The sequence below is a fragment of the Rutilus rutilus genome (genome assembly GCF_951802725.1).
Source record: "Rutilus rutilus genome assembly, chromosome: 14".
In the NCBI taxonomy this organism is placed as follows: Eukaryota; Metazoa; Chordata; class Actinopteri; order Cypriniformes; family Leuciscidae; genus Rutilus; species Rutilus rutilus.
The window spans coordinates 30226728-30246437 of NC_140219.1; the positions used below are offsets into that span (position 1 = coordinate 30226728).

A 19710-nucleotide genomic window follows, 5' to 3' on the forward strand; every position below is an offset into this window, starting at 1 on the left:
AATGAAAGCAGCGCATGGTGTCTAATGTAAAGAGTAGCCCGAAAGGTCCGACCTATTAATAAAGGTCCTATAAAACCCATGCAGAGCTGCCAAAAGATTTACAGCTTTGCATCGTTCAAACATCGGCCGGATATCATTTTCGATCAAAGGCCGACGTCGAGGAGACATATTGCCGATGAGCAAACGATCTCTGAGCGACATCGTGCCGATGGAACTTTGTACATCGGGCCAACGTCGGCCCGACGTACGTGTGCTATCTGGGTCTGGGTTTATCTAGGCTTGTCGAAGGTTAACAGAAGATTTATATATATATATATATATATATATATATATATATATATATATATATATATATATATATATATATATATATATATTATACACGGGTGGGGGGACTGGTATTATAATACTGGCGGGGGGACTGGTATTATTTACAAGGTAAACAGTGTGACTAGTCACGTGAATGCCACTTGTGCGCTGACGTCATCCGAGCGGAGTGTGTCAACTCATCGCGAGACAGCAGCTGTTAGTCACGTGCTCATCGTCACCATTCGCGAACTAGCAGGAGACAAACATCGATGGGGAGTTTAATCAGGTATGTGTTTATTTGTCAACATTACCCACATTAACAGCAAAGCGTCTCTTCTATTTAGAGTCTTCAGTCGTATTTAGCACAGCGCAAGTGTAGAGTTAACGACTTCAGCAGAAGAAAATAAAGAACAGTCTTCATCTGAGTCAGTCATTAGCGGGAAGTGACAAACAAACAACCTTACCAAATCTTGCAAAACCACAGCGCGCCTCTGCCCTCAGAATTCATTTGGACACTCAAGACTCACAAAAACGCACGATAGTCTTTGTATTGGACAAAATGTTCAACGCAAGTAGCGTGTAGCATAAGCCATAGCATGTATTTCACTAATGAAGTTGGTTAGGTTGCACACTCGGCACTCTGTGGTTGTCAAACGATACTGTCTGGAACATGTTATGACGAGGATGAGGATGATGAAGATGATGTAGTACTTGTTGTTGTTAGTCTGATTGACAGCTGTGTGTGAACCTGAGGGAAACTGACCATATAACTTAATACACACACTAGAAATCGCCTCTGTGTTGAATAGTCAATGCAAAAGGTCTCAAAGTTCTTGGAAAATCTCGAGCATAATTTGTTTGCCGATCTCTTGGTTGTTATTTATTTTTGTTATTGTTATTTATACAATTTTTTTTGTATCTAATACAAAGAAATGTATTTATTTTATGTAGAAGTTTCCAAACGTACGTTTCTAACTGTGTCTGGTGAAATTAATAGTTCAAATATAATTTTCAGTGCTATATTAAACCACTGAATCAACCTACACATGAGGATACAGATCATACAGTGATGCAATTGTAAGTTTAGATCATGTAGCCTAGAGATAAAGCTCCATAAGATAACAATTGCAGGTTACAACTTTTTAATTGTGTACCGTAGATTTGACGCTGTCTTGATGACTTGATGACGCTACCAAAAATGACTTAATTTTTTTTTTTTTTTACATTTATTGTATTATTGTTAGACTTTTAATTAAATTCAATAATTTTACTGAATCTGAATTTTAAAAACCGAAAATGCCATTTTGATCATCCTTAATTGTCACAGATGAACACAATGTTCATGAGTTTTGAAGCCTAAATGCAGCTGCCAGAAGTAAAAAGCTAAAGGTTGGCTATAAACGAAGTACGCCACGCTCCCACGAATCCAACGTCACCATCTCTAAACTTCCGACAACTCTTTCAGTCTTTAAAAACCTTTTCCCAGAACGTTTGAGTTAGAATACGTTTGTAAGAGCACAATTACGAGCATAACGCTGCTGTAAAGCAGACTGAGTGTACATGTTCAGTGTGATGATGGTTAATCTCCTCGACAGCCTCTGTAGTCTCATTCAGACACTTGTTAGCAACCACCTTTTTCAAGACGCGTAACAGCTTCAAAGCATCTCGAGTGGGGTAATACTGGTGTATTTTATGTTGTTGAATAAAACGTGAAAGTGTCTTGAGCTTGTGTTCACCACAGACCTTATTTCAGCTTTTTAACCAAAACCCCATTCAAAACACCCACTGACTTCTGGACGATGGAACTGGAAGTGCTAAAATGCAATTTCCGCGTTTTGGCCTACAAAGTGATGTCAAACCTGCACCACTCTATATACAAGCAACTCATGAAGGCTTGTTTCATCAATGTCAGTGGAAAAACAAACAGGTTCTGAGAAGGTTCGCAAGTTGAACCAACTTTGAACCAGCACCAGTTCCGAACCAGTTCTTTTTTGGTGGAAAAAGGGTATCATTGAGTTTTGCAAGTGCGAAGAGGAGGGTGGGTCCACCTTCATCATGTAGCCAATCAGATGAGCTTCTCGCTGACTCTCGATTTACTCTTATCTGATTGGTTCAATAAACACGGCAGTCGCCAGAACACATGACATTATCGGCATCGTGAGCCATGTATCGTATCGTGAGGCACCCTGTGGTTCCCACCCCTGACTTGAGGTGGTGCCGATGATGTAAGATTAACTCATCATCATCATCTAGATCAACTTACTCCAGAGCAGCTGCACGAGATCTGATGATGACACTGCAGTTTCACGACCGGTCATTGGATGACATTTAAAAAGGACAGGCTTATATTGAACTTTATTCTTGAACATACAGGCGCTGAATTCAGCAGTACAAAAAGTATTGAATGAAAAGTGCTACACGTAAACACAGACTTAACGGCTACAAGTCTTCCGTTTGCAAGTGGCAAATCTCACTGATCTCATTAGAAGTTGACCTTATGATGTGTGTGAGGCCGAATCTATTGCCTGGTGTAAATGGGGCTTCATCTAGGCCATGTTTAAAAGGTCATGTGAACAGTCTTAACCAAAAACCACCAGAATCTGCAGAAAATCAGAGCGATCAGATTTCATGTGCTCTTTTGCAGAGATATCGATTGAGTTGCTGTACTTTTTAATTTCTTCTGATTTCATCAGTTATTTACATCAGAGCATTGCTGAATGAGCCAGACAGAAGAGTGATGATCTGTGTGTCCTGGTCTTGTTGCAGGTTTTGACAATCTGCAGTTACAGTGGTTTACAGTGGTGAAGTTCAGCAGGGAAATGTCCAGCACAGCCATGAAGAAGAAGGTGAGTTTAACCACACTGTTATATTACACTGACTGTTGATGTGTTTCACTTCACTTTAACCCTCTGGGGTCCTTCGTTTAACAGTCACACTCAGGACCTTCGGGTCCAAATGGACCCGGAGGGCGGGATTAATATATATATAAAAAAAAAATCATATATTTTTTTTTACTTGTTTTTTATAATATTTTTTCTTTTCTTTTTTGGTGTTTTGAGATAATTTTATGATTTTAATTAATATTTATGCAATAATTATGACCCATTTTTTCCCATTGAATATAATAGACATTTTTTATATATTTTTATTTTATTTTATTTTTATAAAAAAAAATGTGTGTGTGTGTGTTTTTTTTTTGTACTCTTCATGTTTTAGAGATTCACCCCTTCACTGTTGAGTCCTTTTTTTTCTCCATCCTGGCTGATTTGTAGATAAAAAAATCTGTGTTTTCATATTTTTGACAATTTTCCATTCATTTCCTATGGGGGTCATTTTTGACCAAAGAACAGAAGTGTGACGTGCTTGGATCATGACCCCAATATTTTTTGTGTGTTCACATACCTAATACCATAAAAGTCACCAAGTTTCATTCTGATGAAGCTGTGATTTTTAAAAATTCAAAACAGATTTTTGTAATCTGAATTTATTAGTGTGTATGTGTATAAAAGTGTGTTTGTGTGTGTGTGTGTGTGGATGTGTCTGTTTTGCACTCTTGATGTTTTATAACCCCTTCACTGTTGTGTGCTTTTTTTCTGGATCGTGGCTGATTTGTAGATTGTACGCACAAAAAAACTCTGCATTTTCACATTTTTGCCAATTTCCCATTCATTTCCTATGGTGGGTCCATTTGGACCCGAAGGTCCTGAGTGTGACAAATTTATTTTACAACCACTTAGACTATTCAAATCCTGTCCCCAATTTTTTGGGGTGTTCATATACCAAGTACCAACAAAGTCACCAAATTTCGGACCATTCCGATGAAGCTATGATTTTTTACATTTTTTTATTTAAACGCTTCGGGTCCATTTGGACCCGAAGGACCCCAGAGGGTTAAGATATAAAACATTTACCATGTACACACACACACACACACCTATACAGCCATGAACAGTGTGTGCATCCGTTGTCGGACTGTCACTGTATCTATTAAGCTTTTATTTTAAATGAATATCAATATAATGTATAATATAACTTGGCTTTAGAATTAATATGCAACGCTTTTGAAGTTTCTAAGATAACATGTTTTCTAAGCTTTATTGAACCGTAAATGCACTTGCACAGCTATATTCATATTGTCTTTCAGCGGTCCTTTCAGCTTTCATAGCAGCAGTGCTGTTTTTTTCTTGATGCGTATACGCTTTAAACATATTTTTCATAACCTCTGGATTTTTAGCTGAGAAAGGAAATGTCAGCTTTCTTTTTTTTTGACATCTTATCCAGTGGCAGCGATTCACATAGTCAACAGGGTATGACATGATTCTTTTTGCCGTACAACAACGACATTCTCAAGTAATCATGTTATATCTAAACAAAATGTGGACAAAAATCCACCATACTACAAGAGTCCACAGACATGCACAGACTAAACAATACGAAATCAGTGCTAATTCTGAATCTATGAATATCTGAACATGCAATATATCAAATGAAGGAACAGACCCTCTGCTTTTAAACAAACATAACGTTTTATTCTAGCTTCATGCTTCTTTTTTATCAACACTTAAATGTGGGTGAGTTTCATAAAAATGAGCAAAAAGCGGAGAAAATCACTTTTTTGTCGAAGACGACGCCTGGATCGGACTCAGAACGAGGATCAAAACATGTAGAACGAGTCCATCCACACCCTCAAAGCTTCACAGTCCTGCCCCTCGTCTGGGTCAACATTTCATTCAGTAACATTCGGCAGTTTTGATTTACATGCTGTTTAATGGTGACGATCGCGTTATTTTACATATGCATCAGCTTGCGTATGCTATTGCTTGTTTTTACATCTTTGCCTGTGTTTAGATCAGGAGATTCTCTCTCTTTCAGAAGACGTGTTATAGCGGCCCCTACCGTATAACAGTGAAAACACGGAAAGCTGGAAAATCCCGTCAATGGGGGGGTAAAGAGTTAATCAGAGTTTTTTGTACTAACCAGCTGCTAAGATTCTCTTTTACAAACAGTTTCTTTTTCTGTGGCGTTTCGGCTGGAATAACAGACAAAGTACTACAAGGATAATCTTCGGTGCAGATCGTGTGCTTTATTTAATGTAAAAAGAACCACATGTTTGAGAAGCACTGCCCTAATGTATAGATTCCAGCTCTCCCCTCATGAAATGACCCTCTGTTGTTTCTTTTTGCAGGTGCTGTTGATGGGTAAAAGTGGATCAGGAAAGACCAGTATGAGGTCAATTATATTTGCAAATTACATCGCCAGAGACACTCGTCGCCTTGGAGCCACAAGTATGACATTTACCAGATATAGTTCCCTAGAAAATGCAAATCCTGCCATGTTTGATTCAAACTCATTTTGTTCCAAACCTGCACGACACCTCGAGACGCATCAGGTTTTACTTCAGTGACACCAGTGACTCTGTTGGATCTTATGTGTTTTGTGATCAGAGCTTCGGGTTAGGAAATGCAAAAGTGCAAATGAGATTTCGAGCTGCAGAGGTTGGAGATATTTTCCCAAAACACATTTACTGGTCCTTTGATGATTATTTTGCTTTAAAAAATAAGAAAGATTACTATTTTTAGGGCAGTTTTCTGCAGTGGCTATTGTTCTCAGTGGCTTAATAATAATCATTTGTGGTACTTCTTTTAATTTGTACTGTAGAGTTCCATAAAATATTAAACAATTTCCCCTGTTTTACATTAATATAAATGAGACCTGATGCGGAACGGGAGATGTTAATGTCAACATATATTACGACATATGTAATTTGTAATTTCGGTTTTGACCGAGGGAGCGAGTCTACTTCATATGTACACTTCAGGCACCTATATGTCCCACAATGCAGTACGACTGTGACGTCACCACATATCTCGTCTAATCACCACCTTAACAGACAACTCTATGATATATTATTTATATATATTTTTTAATTTACAACAACCCAAACACACATACATTTGGATGCTGCATTAAACAAATTCTTAAAGGGAAAAAACAAAATGTAAATAACAAATAAACATTATAGCTGATTCCAAGTGATCAAGGGCTTAGGACGTTCCAGTTCAGCCCACCGCAGTGTCCGCCAGTAGTGGGCACTCGTGCAGCGTAAGCAGTGACGTACATCCGAGTGAACGAGACGGAGGGAAGTTAGCGAGTGAAGGGCATGACAATTTTGGACTGGAACACAGCCATTGATCAGTGAAAGATTAAAAATCAGGTGTATTTTCCTCATTTCAGTTGATGTGGAGCACTCTCATGTGCGATTTCTGGGCAATCTGGTGCTGAACCTGTGGGACTGCGGTGGGTAAGTGTCACGAGCACCCCTGTACGAACGAGCTTTGTTGGATGGCTTTTGTGAAGATGATTTCATCCTCGCTTCGTCTTTACATGTGAATTGCACAGGCAGGACACTTTCATGGAAAACTACTTCACGAGTCAAAGAGACAACATCTTTCGCAATGTAGAGGTGTTGATCTATGTGTTTGACGTGGAGAGCCGAGAGCTGGAGAAAGATATGCATTACTACCAGTCGTGTCTTGAAGCCATCCTGCAGAACTCGCCTGACGCAAAGATCTTCTGCCTGGTGCACAAGATGGACCTGGTCCAGGAGGATCAGAGAGACCTGGTACGATATGAGCGGAAACCTTTTGTTGTTGTAATCCCTTGACTGTTAATCTTAAGAAACCTGCTTGCAAGAACATGTCTGGGTCACATTGAATCCTAAAAATGGCCCCATTTTATATAAATTGTCTCGATTTGTTCCCCTCAAATTCTCATTACTGAAATGCAAAGACAATCTCATTCTCATTACTGTAAGGAGTCTGAAGCAAGTCCATGTAGACTGTCTTCAGACTGATAAAATACAATGAAATCGACATAAACTGTGTTATTTAATATCTGTAATTTTCTTTGTGGTTATTTAGATATTTAAAGAGCGTGAGGAGGACCTGAAAAGACTGTCTCGCCCACTGGCCTGCACTTGCTTCAGAACGTCCATTTGGGACGAGACGCTGTATAAAGTAAGACGTGTGCATTTGAATAATATATATATATATATATATATATATATATATACAGTATATATATATATATATATATATATATATATATATATATATATATATATATATATATATATATATACACACTACCGTTCAAAAGTTTGGGGTCAGTAAGATTTTTTTCATGTTTTTAAAAGAAGTCTCTTCTGCTCACCAAGGCTGCATTTATTTGATAAAAAAAAAAAAAAAAAACGTAATATTGTGAAATATTATGACAATTTAAAATGACTGTTTTCTATTTTAATATATTTTAAACTGTAATTTATTCCTGTGATCAAAGCTGATTTTTCAGCATCATTACTCCAGTCTTCAGTGTCACATGATCCTTCAGAAATCATTCTAATATGATGATTTGATGCTCAAGAAACATTCATTATTATTATCAATGATAATTCCTTTGATCACAGGAATAAATTACACTTAACTATATATTCACCTTCCCGGGAACTATATATTCACCTTTCCTTTACTGGGAGGAGACCCCGGGGAAGACCTAGGACACGCTGGAGAGACTATGTCTCCCGGCTGGCCTGGGAACGCATCGGTGTCCCCCCGGAAGAGCTGGAGGAAGTGTCCAGGGAGAGGGAAGTCTGGGCATCTCTGCTTAGACTGCTGCCCCCGCGACCCGGCCCCGGATAAGCAGAAGAAGATGGATGGATGGATGGATATATATTCACATAGAAAACAGCTGTTTTAAATTGGAATAATATTTCACAATATTACTGTTTTTGTTTGTATTTTTAATCAAATAAATGCAGCCTTGGTGAGCAGAAGATACTTCTTTTAAAAACATTAAAAATCTTACTGACCCCAAACTTTTGAACGGTAGTGTGTATATATATATATTGTAAGTACACCACTTTAATTGTTATATATATCCTATGTAACCAGAAGGGACTAGGGATAGTACCTATTGTTATTTGTACCAAAGCAGATTTTATTAGGTCACCATGGTCCTTGTAAGGCACACAGAATAACTTGATAAGCCATTGTGGTTTTAACACCTTAAAAGGGACAGTTCACCCAAAAAATGTAAATTCTGTCATCCTTTACTCACCCTCAAGCTGTTCCAAACCTGAAAGATGTTTTGAAGAATGTGGGTAACCAAACAACTTGAGGCCGAATAAGTGATTACGAAATTTTCATTTCTGGGCGAACTTTCCCTTTAAGAGCATTTTGGAGAGATGCAAACAGACATATTTTGATATGATTTGGTACATCAAGCAATTAATTCCGAAGCAAGACACAAAAGATCTTACATTTGAAAATAATCAAACATATCAGAGTATAAAGTAGAAATGAATAACATGTAAATGAATAATCATGCAACATAAGGAAATATAGCGATTAATGATTAAGTGGTACATGGAGTTCATAAAGAAAAGATTAGTAAGATTCATAAAAAGGAATAAAAGAAATGGATAAAAGACATTAAAAGAATACATTTGAGTATGAATACACCAATCCGACAGTAAGAAAGTTGAATATGTTCTGATGTGTGTTTGTGTCTGCAGGCTTGGTCCAGTATCGTGTATCAGCTCATTCCTAACGTACAGCAGCTTGAGTGTAACCTGCGCAACTTCGCTCAGATCATTGAGGCAGATGAAGTCTTACTTTTTGAAAGAGCTACTTTCCTGGTTTGTACCAAACTGAAACACAGTGCTTGCACACAATTACACACGCACTCGATACTAGCATATATTCAAATTTACGCTGCAAAATTTTGGCATGACTTCATGTTATGCTTTTATTGCCATTTTATGTTTGCACAGTTTTACATGGTCAAATATAACTAAACTAAAAAATTTGTTTTAATATATATTTTGTCAGCTCTATAAAGCTAAATTGTAGGTCTGCAAAAACAAATTTATAATGAAAACAATCAACAATGAATTGAATTATTTTGCACGCTCATTGTGGTGTGGCGATTTTGACTAGAATTCACGTAAAAAACGATTCATTGCTCAAGGGAACTAATATTATTGTTCTCTGGATATACAGAGGTTTGTTTTTAATAAGTGTATAAAAAATGAATGCCCAGGACTGGCACCACCCACACTGAGCGCACGTAAGGTGAACTCTTTGAAATACTGGACATAACAGCTTCAAAATAGTTACGGTGTTGCCAGATCCCTGCTGAAGTGAAGGGTGACATGGGTCCATTCAAATTTTAGGGGAACTTGAATGGACAATAGGTCCCAGTGGGCAATTGGTATCCAGAGTTGCTAACGCGCGCCTTGGTCCACCTTTCTCCATGTTGCCAATGAGGGCTGCCAACAAAAGGATGGTTTGAGGACAGATTTTCAATGAATTGCGATAAGTGAATGTGCAAAACACAAACTTTTTATCCAGAGTCACATCATCATTTAAAGGATTAGTTCACTTCAGAATTAAAATGTCCTGATAATTTACTCACCCCCACATCATCCAAGATGTCTTTCTTTCTTCAGTCGAAAAGAAATTAAGAAATACATTTTTCCAGGATTTTTCTCCATATAGTGCAGCGGTCCCCAACCTTTTTTGCGCCACGGACCGGTTTAATATCAGACAATATTTCCACGGACCGGCCTTTAAGGTGCGGCGGATAAATACAACAAAATATAAAAAAAATATAAAAACAATTAAATATAATAATAAACGTGAATCCAATGTGTAGGCTTACTTGCAATTTTATTAGCAGGGTACTCGTAATATCGCGCCTAAAGACAACTGAGAAAGCCTGAACACAAACAAAAAGCCCCCCAAAAGAAAAAAATCTCCATGTTTACGGTGCTGATGCGATGTAAGGGTGGCGCTGCCAATAAAGCACCTAAAAGCTGTCACAAAGAACCGATTTTAAGAACCAAAATGAATGATTATGAATATGTAAAATATAGCAGGAGACATTTTAATTGTTTAAACAAGTGTTTTCTGTGCAAAGATGGAGTTGACAATGCTGACTCGATCTTCGCAGTATGCCTAGTGAACGCGCCAGAGAGAAATGCACATATACGAATTACATAAGCAGAGAACAGTCAGTTTTCTTTTGTTTTGAATTGTTCTGTTTAAAATTAGACATTTCAAGCTTTCTATGTCTCAGGTCTGTGAGGCAAGTAGGCTACCTTATACGCTGAATTTCGGTTAATTTATGAGATCAGCTCCAGTTCACGCGCCCGCGCCTCCGTGTCCTGATTAAATATTTTCTATTATATTTACTTTCTTATTAAATCCTGGCAATTGGGTGATGAAACATTGATTAAAATTAAGATACAATTAATACAAAACGAAATACAATTTAAAGACAGGCTTTTTGCTTTCTGTCTGAGGTCTCTGTGAAAGTTTTAAAGCAGTCTTTTTGTGCCGCTTTCAGAGCGCTCACGTCCGTAAGGGTGAACAGTCCCATCCGAACAATTATTATTATTCTTTTTTTTTTATATATTTTTTTTGTGTGTGAAATAGGCTACATTTCTAAATTAATGCGACTTATAGTCCAGTGCGACTTAGGCTATATTATGTTTTTTCTTCTTCATGACGCATTTTTTTACTGATGCGACATACTCCGGAACGATTTATAGTCCGGAAAATACGTTAAGTGATATATTCTTTCTGTGAGGCCCGGTACCAAATGTCCCACGGACCGGTACCGGTCCGCGGCCCGGGGGTTGGGGACCTCTGATATAGTGGACTTCATTGGGGTTCAACAGTTTGAAGATCCAAAATGCAGTTTCAGTGCAGCTTCAAAGGCTCTACACGATCCCAGATGAGGAATAAGGGTCTTATCTAGACAAACCATCGCTCACTTTCAAAAAAGAAAAGAAAAAAAAAGTACTTTTTAACCACAAATGCTCATCTTGCACTAGCTCTGCGATGCTCCACATAATCATGTTGAAAGCTCACGTGTGACGTAGGTGGAAGTACCGACCTAATGTTTACAAAGCTAATGTGCAAAGACTTGTGTCAAACGTTGTTTAAAAAAAAGAAAGAAAAAAAAAGTAAAACAACGATGTCGGGCGATTTTGAAGTTGGAGGAGAAAATGAGATGAAGTTTTTCACCCTATCCTACATTGTTGAAACGGAACACACGTGACCTTTCAACGTGATTACGCAGGGCTGCCAACTTTTGAGTTTAGCTTGGAGTGAGATTTTTTTGGGGGGGTGGTTGTAAAAACAAATATTGCATCACAATAAGTGTAATTGTGATTGTCAAAACATTTGGTAACTAAATAGAATTTTATGAAGTTTAGTGACAACATGTTACAATGTTTACATTGTACAATGACTGGTAGGATACAGTTTTTATTATTGCTTGACAAAAATTTCAAGATTTCAATTCCATTCTTGTGACTTGATTCCGATTTTGATTCAATATTGACTAATTTGGATACATGTTTATTTAAAATTTTATTAAAAAAAAATAATCTCACCTAATGCTGTAAACATAGAGTGCCCAATCTGCTGGTATTATTAAAGGTTAAAAATAACAAATTAAATTAAATATAATGCAGTTTTTGTTATAACAATTATTTAATGACATAAGTAAAAATCTAGCTATTTTTTTCTATTCAGTTAACATGCTATGGTCATTAAATGGCTTTCCTGAGGTAAATGTAACGTTATGTGACATAATTGTTCTCCTGTGTGGTTGAAAAACACTAATTGGTCGATATTATGGATACTTTCGGTAAGTTGTACTGCATCTTTAAATAAAAAAGTAACAGATGATCGGTTTTTTGTCAAACGTATTTTTGTCTGAATTTCGTAATAAAATTGACGGAATCTAAGAGCTGAGAATTAGTTTAATATTAAAAGTACCTCTTTGCTCCGCATTTTTTTCTGTGCGTGTCAATTGCGTGAGTCTCATGCTCAATGCGTGAGAGTTGGCAGCCCTGGATTACGTAATGTGTGGCGCATTCGCAGCTATGCAAGACAAGCATTTGTGGTTAAAAAGTATATAAATGTTGTTGTTTTTTGAAAGTGAGCAATGGTTTGGCTAGACAAGACCCTTAATCCTCGGCTGGGATCGTGTAGAGCCTTTGAAGCTGCACTGAAACTGACATTTGAACCTTCAACCCATTGAAGTCCACTATATGGAGAGAAGTCCTGGAATGTTTTCCTCAAAAACCTTAATTTCTTTTCGACTGAAGAAAGAAAGACATGAACATCTTGGATGACGTGGGGGGGGGGGTGAGCTAATGATCAGGACGTTTTAATTCTGAACTGAACTAATCCTTTAACACCAGATTATCTGAAAATATGCAATGCAAAAGGTGAGAGAGTCAGCGTTCATGGTAAACTGGTGCCAGACATCCTAAACGCCCAACACCGAATGCCTGAAACTGTAGTTCTTTGGATACTTAATAGGCAGAAGCAAGTTATTTCTATGGTCATTTTTCTGACATTTCTATCTTATATAACAATTGCTGTTTGACAGGTATGCAGATTCAGTCAAACTCTGGAAACAAAACACACAAAAAAGGGAAAACTGCAGTGAACATGAAAAGAACTTATTGTGCAAAGGTGCTTTGCAAACAAATTATTTGACATGTATACTTGTGTCTTGTCAGGTGATCTCTCATTATCAGTGTAAGGAACAGCGTGATGCTCATCGCTTTGAGAAGATCAGTAACATCATCAAGCAGTTCAAGTTGAGCTGCAGGTCAGTCAGACTCTGTTCATGAAGCTGTAAGTGCTGAACACATGCGTCATGGTCATGTGACATTTCTCTCTGTCCCACAGCAAGTTGGCGGCCTCTTTCCAAAGCATGGAAGTGCGAAACTCTAACTTTGCTGCCTTTATCGACGTGTTCACGTCCAACACCTACGTCATGGTGATCATGTCAGACCCGTCTATACGTAAGCATCAGCATGCATGAACAGCAATGGGTTTTGCCACCCGATAATCTCACATTACAAGTCAAGTCACCTTCATTTTAACAATATAGATTGTTTCAAAGCAGCTTTACAGTGATAATAGGAAATTTAGTAACAGAGATTGTTTTGGCTATTGAAGAAGAGAAGTTATTGTCCAGCTAAAGTTTTGATCGATTCACTTCCGTTGCAAAGATCATTAGTTATTAATAGGGCTGCACGATTTGGGGAAAATGTCATATTGCGATAATTGAGGTCAAGATTGCGATTGCGATATAATAAACAAATGGTTTCATGAGTCAACTTGCTTGGTTCTCAAGGAAAATAAATGCACACACAGATTAGTGATAATCTGCCTAAAGAAAAAAGTTCTTTAGTCAAGAGCAGTGAGTGTTTTTCTCTGTTCCCTTTGTTCTTTGATTAACTTTAGCGACAGATATAATTAGTGGCTACTGTGTACTGTCCCTTTAAGACCAGCCGCTGCTGACAGAGACGCGGATCTCACACGCCTCATTCTCTCACGAGTCACAACTCTTCACGTTCATCATAAGACTGCTCTTATGTTATGAAGATACTCGACAAAAGGACATTTTGGCATAATTGTGTGTGTTATTGTTCGTTCAAGCTCGAAAGAGAGCTGTATTCTGGCATGCTGTTTTGTGCGCACGCACGATATTAGCGCGAGTCTTTCTGTGTGTCACAGTCAAGACATTCACAGGCAGCGCGTTCATTTTTGTCTTATCGCGCATGAATGGTTTAAAAGCATTTGCTTGAATAAGAGCGGGATCATGTAACACTAGCCAAAGGATGCCAAAAATTAACAGATGCTGCGTTAACAGCGCTAATTTGTTTATTTAATATAAAATCGCAGCATTTTGCGTCATATAATCGCGTAGGCTTGACATCGCGATTGCGATATGATTAATCGTGCAGCACTAGTTATTAACTATTAAAGGGTAACTCTCGCCAAAATGCAACCTAGGGTCTTTTTGTGAATCTACCCGAGGCAAACTTTCGTTTAAAAACATAACTAGGATGGAAACGCCACTTTTAAGATTGACTGTATTTTCGTTTTCGGTCAAATTGCCTTTTGAATGGGAGTGCTTGGGGCACTACTATGATAGCATAAAAAATCGCTATTTTTAAAACACAAAGAAGGCTCGACACAACATGAAACTTTGCTCGAAGGATCACCAGGGGCTCTACACATGAACTCGAGCTTTGAGAACATTGTTTGTGTACACAGTTTACTAAAAAGAAAGATTGAACAACTCACTGTAGCTGTGTCCGCCGGCATTTTGACAGTCAAAAATAGTCGATCTCCGAATGCAACGTAACCGGGAGGAGAGTAAAGCTCCTAAAGCTTAGTTCCATATAAATTCACGGATAATTTGTTGTTTTGTCGTTAGTGAAAATCAATATTGACCTTGTATTTGAAAAAGGATCCTCATATAAGAAGCAATACTAAAATTCAGAGTCGGTTCATTCGCATTCGGAGATCGACTATTTTTGACGGACAAAATAAAAAAAGGCCATTTGACCGAAAACTAAAATACGGTCAATCTTAAAAGTGGCGTTTCCATCCTAATTATGCTTTTAAATGAAAGTTTGCCTCGGGTAGATTCACGAAAAGACCCTAGGTTGCATTTTGGCGAGAGTTATACTTCAATAGGTTAGTTATTACACTCAACTGTGGTCTAACATGTTGGGGAAATAAATCTTTCCTTTATTTGATTTTTAGACTATCATGGCCACAAATTACCAGCTCTTATATAATCACAAAACATTTTTGGGTGACATTTTCATGACAATTAAGCCTTATTTCTTGACGACAACATTTATTTTTGCCAAATATTTTCTAAATTGCTCAGAGTGGGTAATACTAGTCACGTGTTCATTAAATAAATGTAATTGATTAGTATTTTTCAATTGAAAGGGAAATTATTGATTAATAGTATTTGAAGTGTGTCCTAAATCTACTTGAGAGGCGGACAGTGTTCAGAGTAAGATCATAAAATGGCCCTCCTTGTCTGGTTTATCAACTGGTGTAGTTGGCAGTGGGCATCCATCAGCAAGATTTCTGGATCCGCCTGGGTTCTGCGTTTTGAAGAAACTTGAAGCTTGATTATGGTGATTAGGACATTAAGCCATTAGAGAATTATAATAATCTAGTATCAAAGTCATGAATGCATGAACTAACTTTTCTGCATCAGGAAAGGAAGTTTTGTAGGAATATTTAGGTATTATAATAGGTGTAGGAATTTGGTTGTAAAAATACAAATTCCTGGGTCTTTGAAAGGCAGTGAAACCATGAAACACACGAACACGTCTTTTTTTTTTAGATGTCAACACAAATGTGTTGGATATTACTGAAAATCATGCTGTATTACACTATTATGAATATGAAGGGTTAAGTGGTTAATTTTCCATGTTTTTTTTATTTTATTCTATTTAAAAGTTGATGCCATGCCACATAATGTGCATTATATTCTTAACATCTCAACCTTATTCATGCCAGGGTTCGATTGATTTTCATTCCATCTCATCACTGCCATGCTTGATGATAACATTAGCTTATTCCATTGTATCTTCAGCAATTTATTTACTTTTATTAAAATAATGGCATTGGTATGTCTGATCATTGACACAGTGGTTTATTTATATATACAGAAGACAAGAATGAAAGCTGATAAAAGTGGACAAAGAATTGACTGAAAAGTAGAGTAAGCCTTTATTCTCCTGCTTCAAGTATTTAAAAAATCACTTGACAAGTGACTGACAATAATGAAAAATTCAGAACAAAAGGGGACATAAGATAGAACCTTGTGGCACTCCATACTTAACTTGTGTTTGATTTGACCGTTCCTCATTTACACAAAGATTTAGCAGCTTTCAGATCCTGCATGTAATTAGAAACAGTCCTTCCTTGCATTTCGAAACACCTCCAAATTGTTCTTTCACCAATCTGCACTCCAAATGAGGTTTGAGAAAAGCACATTGTGACCCAGAGTAAAGCCTCTCTCTCTCTCTCTCTCTTCCAGCTTCTGCTGCTACCCTCATCAACATCCGGAACGCCAGGAGACACTTTGAGAAGCTTGAGCGTGTGGACGGGCCCAAACACAGTCTACACATGCGCATGCGCTAGACTGCCGGAGTAGAGAGTTCGAGTGTCTGAACTTCTCTCTCGCAATTGTGAGTTTATATCTCGCAATTCTGACTTCATATCATGCGATTCTGACTTTATAAGATGCAATTGCGAGTTATAAAGTCCAATTCTAAGAAAAAAAAAAAAAGACTTGACAGTTTTCCTCAGAATTGTAAGTTTATATCTCACAATTCTGACTTAATAACGCACAATTGCGACTTTATATCATGCAATTCTGAGATGTAAACTCGCAATTGTGAGATAAAAAGTCGCAATTTTTTAACTTTTTATCCTGTGGCGGAAACGAGCTTCCATAGAATTCTGTGCTTTAAACTGTGATTAGAATGAATCTGAACTTTTCTCTCGCAATTGTGAGTTTATATCTCGCAATTCTGACTTCGTATCATGCAATTCTGACACTTTGATATCTCGCAATTCTGACACTTTGATATCTCGCAATTCTGACTTGATAAGATGCAGTTGCGGGTTTACATCTCACAATTCTGACATCTTTGCAAATGTGAGTTATAAAGTCCAATTCTAAGAAAAAAAAAAAAAAACTTACAGTTTTTATTTTTAAGACTTTACAGATTTGATATCTCACAATTGCGACTTTATATCATGCAATTGTGAGAAAAAAGTCGGAATTGTGAGATAAAAAGTCGCAATGACCTTTTTTTACTTTTTATCCTGTGGCGGAAACGAGCTTCCATAGAATTCTGTGCTTTTAAACTGTGATTAGAATGAATCTGAACTTTTCTCTCGCAATTGTGAGTTTATATCTCGCAATTCTGACTTCGTATCATGCAATTCTGACACTTTGATATCTCGCAATTCTGACACTTTGATATCTCGCAATTCTGACTTAATAAGATGCAATTGCGGGTTTACATCTCACAATTCTGACATCTTTGCAATTGTGAGTTATAAAGTCCAATTCTAAGGGAAAAAAAAGACTGTTTTTATTTTTAAGACTTTACAGAGTTTACAGTATATCTCACAATTCTGACTTGACACACAATTGCGACTTTATATCATGCAATTGTGAGAAAAAAGTCGGAATTGTGAGATAAAAAGTCGGAATGACCTTTTTTACCTTTTATCATGTGGTGGAAACAAGCTTCCATAGAATTCTGTGCTTTTAAACTGTGATTAGAATGTTTGGAAACACATGTGTCTCTAGATTAACAGACAGGGTTAAAGATAAATATTATTTTGGTGGCTGCTGTTTTACTGACATGTTTATGCTTTTTCTTATGCACAGGGTGGTGGTTGAACTGCTGGGAATCATCCAGAAGAATTCCTCCTGTTTTGCTGATTTCACACGCATCTAGTGTTTCTGCCAGGAAACTTAATCTCCTGATATTAAAAGGCAATAACATGCTTGTTTCCTCACTAATGTCGCAAAGGAACTTTGGTTCTTAATGAATGTTGTAATGCTCCCTTAATATATGATTTGTGCCATAAAAGGAGGCTTGCGAGTTACTGAAAGCTAGATCATCAAGTCAGCATTCTTTGCCTGTGTCTTTTATATATCGTCTTATATTAAGCATTATTGGCTTGCTGTACTGTGTTTCCAAATGTCGAGCAGACAAAATTGGACTAACTTATAAATGACCTACTTGATCTACAAAATCATTATAAATATTCTCAATAAATACTAATGGTTGTGTAATGAATGTCTTTTTCTGTCCAACAAAACCATAGTTAGGTAATACATTTAAATGAATCTGTGTTTTGAGGTGCCCATTAGGGGTGTAACAATATATCGCAATACAAAAATTCATCAATATCTTGGATAGTGACAATATACAGTATATTCTGTATAGTTCACCCAAAATGAAAAATTCAAGTTTACAGAGTTTTAGTGTCAGTACTACATTAAACTGCTATATATAATGTTGAATATAATGTATAATAATGCAGTGGGGGAATATATGTGGGTCCTGATAATGCCAAATGTCTTGTTACCAGTAAACAGTCAGCGGCACATTTTTTGTTGACCTATATTATGACTGACCTGAATGTAAAACATATCGATTCCCTTTCCTAATATTTGGGCTGTGCAATGTAGAAAAACTATGATCACACATTTCATTTCAAGTACAACAGGTAAAGCCTTAAAAAAAAAAAGATATATATATATATATATTATATATACAGTACAGGCCAAAAGTTTGGAAACATTACTATTTTTAATGTTTTTGAAAGAAGTTTCTTCTGCTTCTTCTGGAAACAGTTCTGCTGCTTAATATTTTTTCATAACCTGATGCTTTTTTAGGATACTTGGATGAATAAAAAAAAAGAAATAAAAAAAAGAAGCAAATGTTTTAAAAATAGAAATCTTTTGTAACAATAATATAAACTACTGGTCAGTAATTTGGGGTCAGTAAAAAATTTTCTTTTTTTTGAAATAAATCAATACTTTTATTCAGCAAGGATGTGTTAAATTGATAAAAAGTAAAGAAGATTTATATTATTAGAATTTTTTTTATTTTTTTTTTATAAATGCAGTTCTTTTTAACCTTTTATTCATCAAATATATTAGGCAGCAGAACTGTTTCCAACACTCATAATAAATCATCATATTAGAATGATTTCTAAAGGATCATGTGATAGACTGGAGTAATGATCCTGAAAATTCAGCCTTGCATCACAGAAATAAATGATAATTTAAAGTATAATAAATTGAAAACCAATTATTTTTAATTGTAATAATATATCACAATATGACATTTTTTTTTCTGTATTTTTGATCAAATAAATGCAGGTTTGATGAGCAGAAGAAACTTCTTTCAAAAACATTAAAAATAGTAATGTTTCCAGACTTTTGGCCTGTAGGCTACTGTATATATATACAGTGCAATGCATAAGTGAATACACCCATGCTAAAGTTGACTAAAAAGAGGAATAAAAAATCATATTTTGGAAATTGAACTTAATGCCTTAATTTAAAAAATTAGGAAAAATCCAACCTTTAAGGACACCAATTTTCTTTGTGAATGAATATCGTAAATAAATAAATGTTCTTCCTTAAAATACATGGTGCATAAGTGAGTACACCCCTATGTTAAATTCCCATAGAGGCAGGCAGATTTTTATTTTTAAGTTTTTTTTTTTTTTAGGATACTATGCATCCTGATAAAGTTCCCTTGGCCTTTGGAATTAAAATAGCCCCACATCATCACATAGCCTTCACCATACCTAGAGATTGGCATGGTTTTATTTCAGTTAGCCTAAAAGCTAGTTTGATTTGCATTGAGAGATGATCTTATGGAAAGTACCCCATGCCAATCTTTAGGTATGGTGAAGGCTATGTGATGATGTGGGGCTATTTTAATTCCAAAGGCCA

At 36.6% G+C, this 19710-nt stretch overlaps 1 protein-coding gene across 2 annotated transcripts; it reads left to right on the forward strand.

Annotated features, from left to right (window-relative positions):
- Positions 1 to 482: 482 nt before the first annotated feature.
- On the forward strand, positions 483 to 18347 carry rraga (Ras-related GTP binding A). Of its 2 annotated transcripts, XM_084430359.1 has the most exons (11): positions 483 to 595; positions 3076 to 3155; positions 5495 to 5594; positions 6544 to 6610; positions 6709 to 6931; positions 7230 to 7325; positions 8882 to 9004; positions 12911 to 13002; positions 13083 to 13198; positions 16255 to 16405; positions 17623 to 18347. In XM_084430359.1, exons 2-10 carry the CDS (start codon positions 3129 to 3131, stop codon positions 16356 to 16358), a joined length of 948 nt encoding a protein of 315 aa, XP_084286485.1. In that variant the 5' UTR covers positions 483 to 595; positions 3076 to 3128; the 3' UTR covers positions 16359 to 16405; positions 17623 to 18347. The 2 variants fall into 2 exon arrangements, 1 of the variants encoding a protein (XP_084286485.1); XR_014629820.1 differs by lacking the exons at positions 12911 to 13002; positions 13083 to 13198; positions 16255 to 16405; positions 17623 to 18347 and adding an exon at positions 11028 to 11317 and having other exon boundaries at positions 8882 to 9865.
- Positions 18348 to 19710: the final 1363 nt, after the last annotated feature.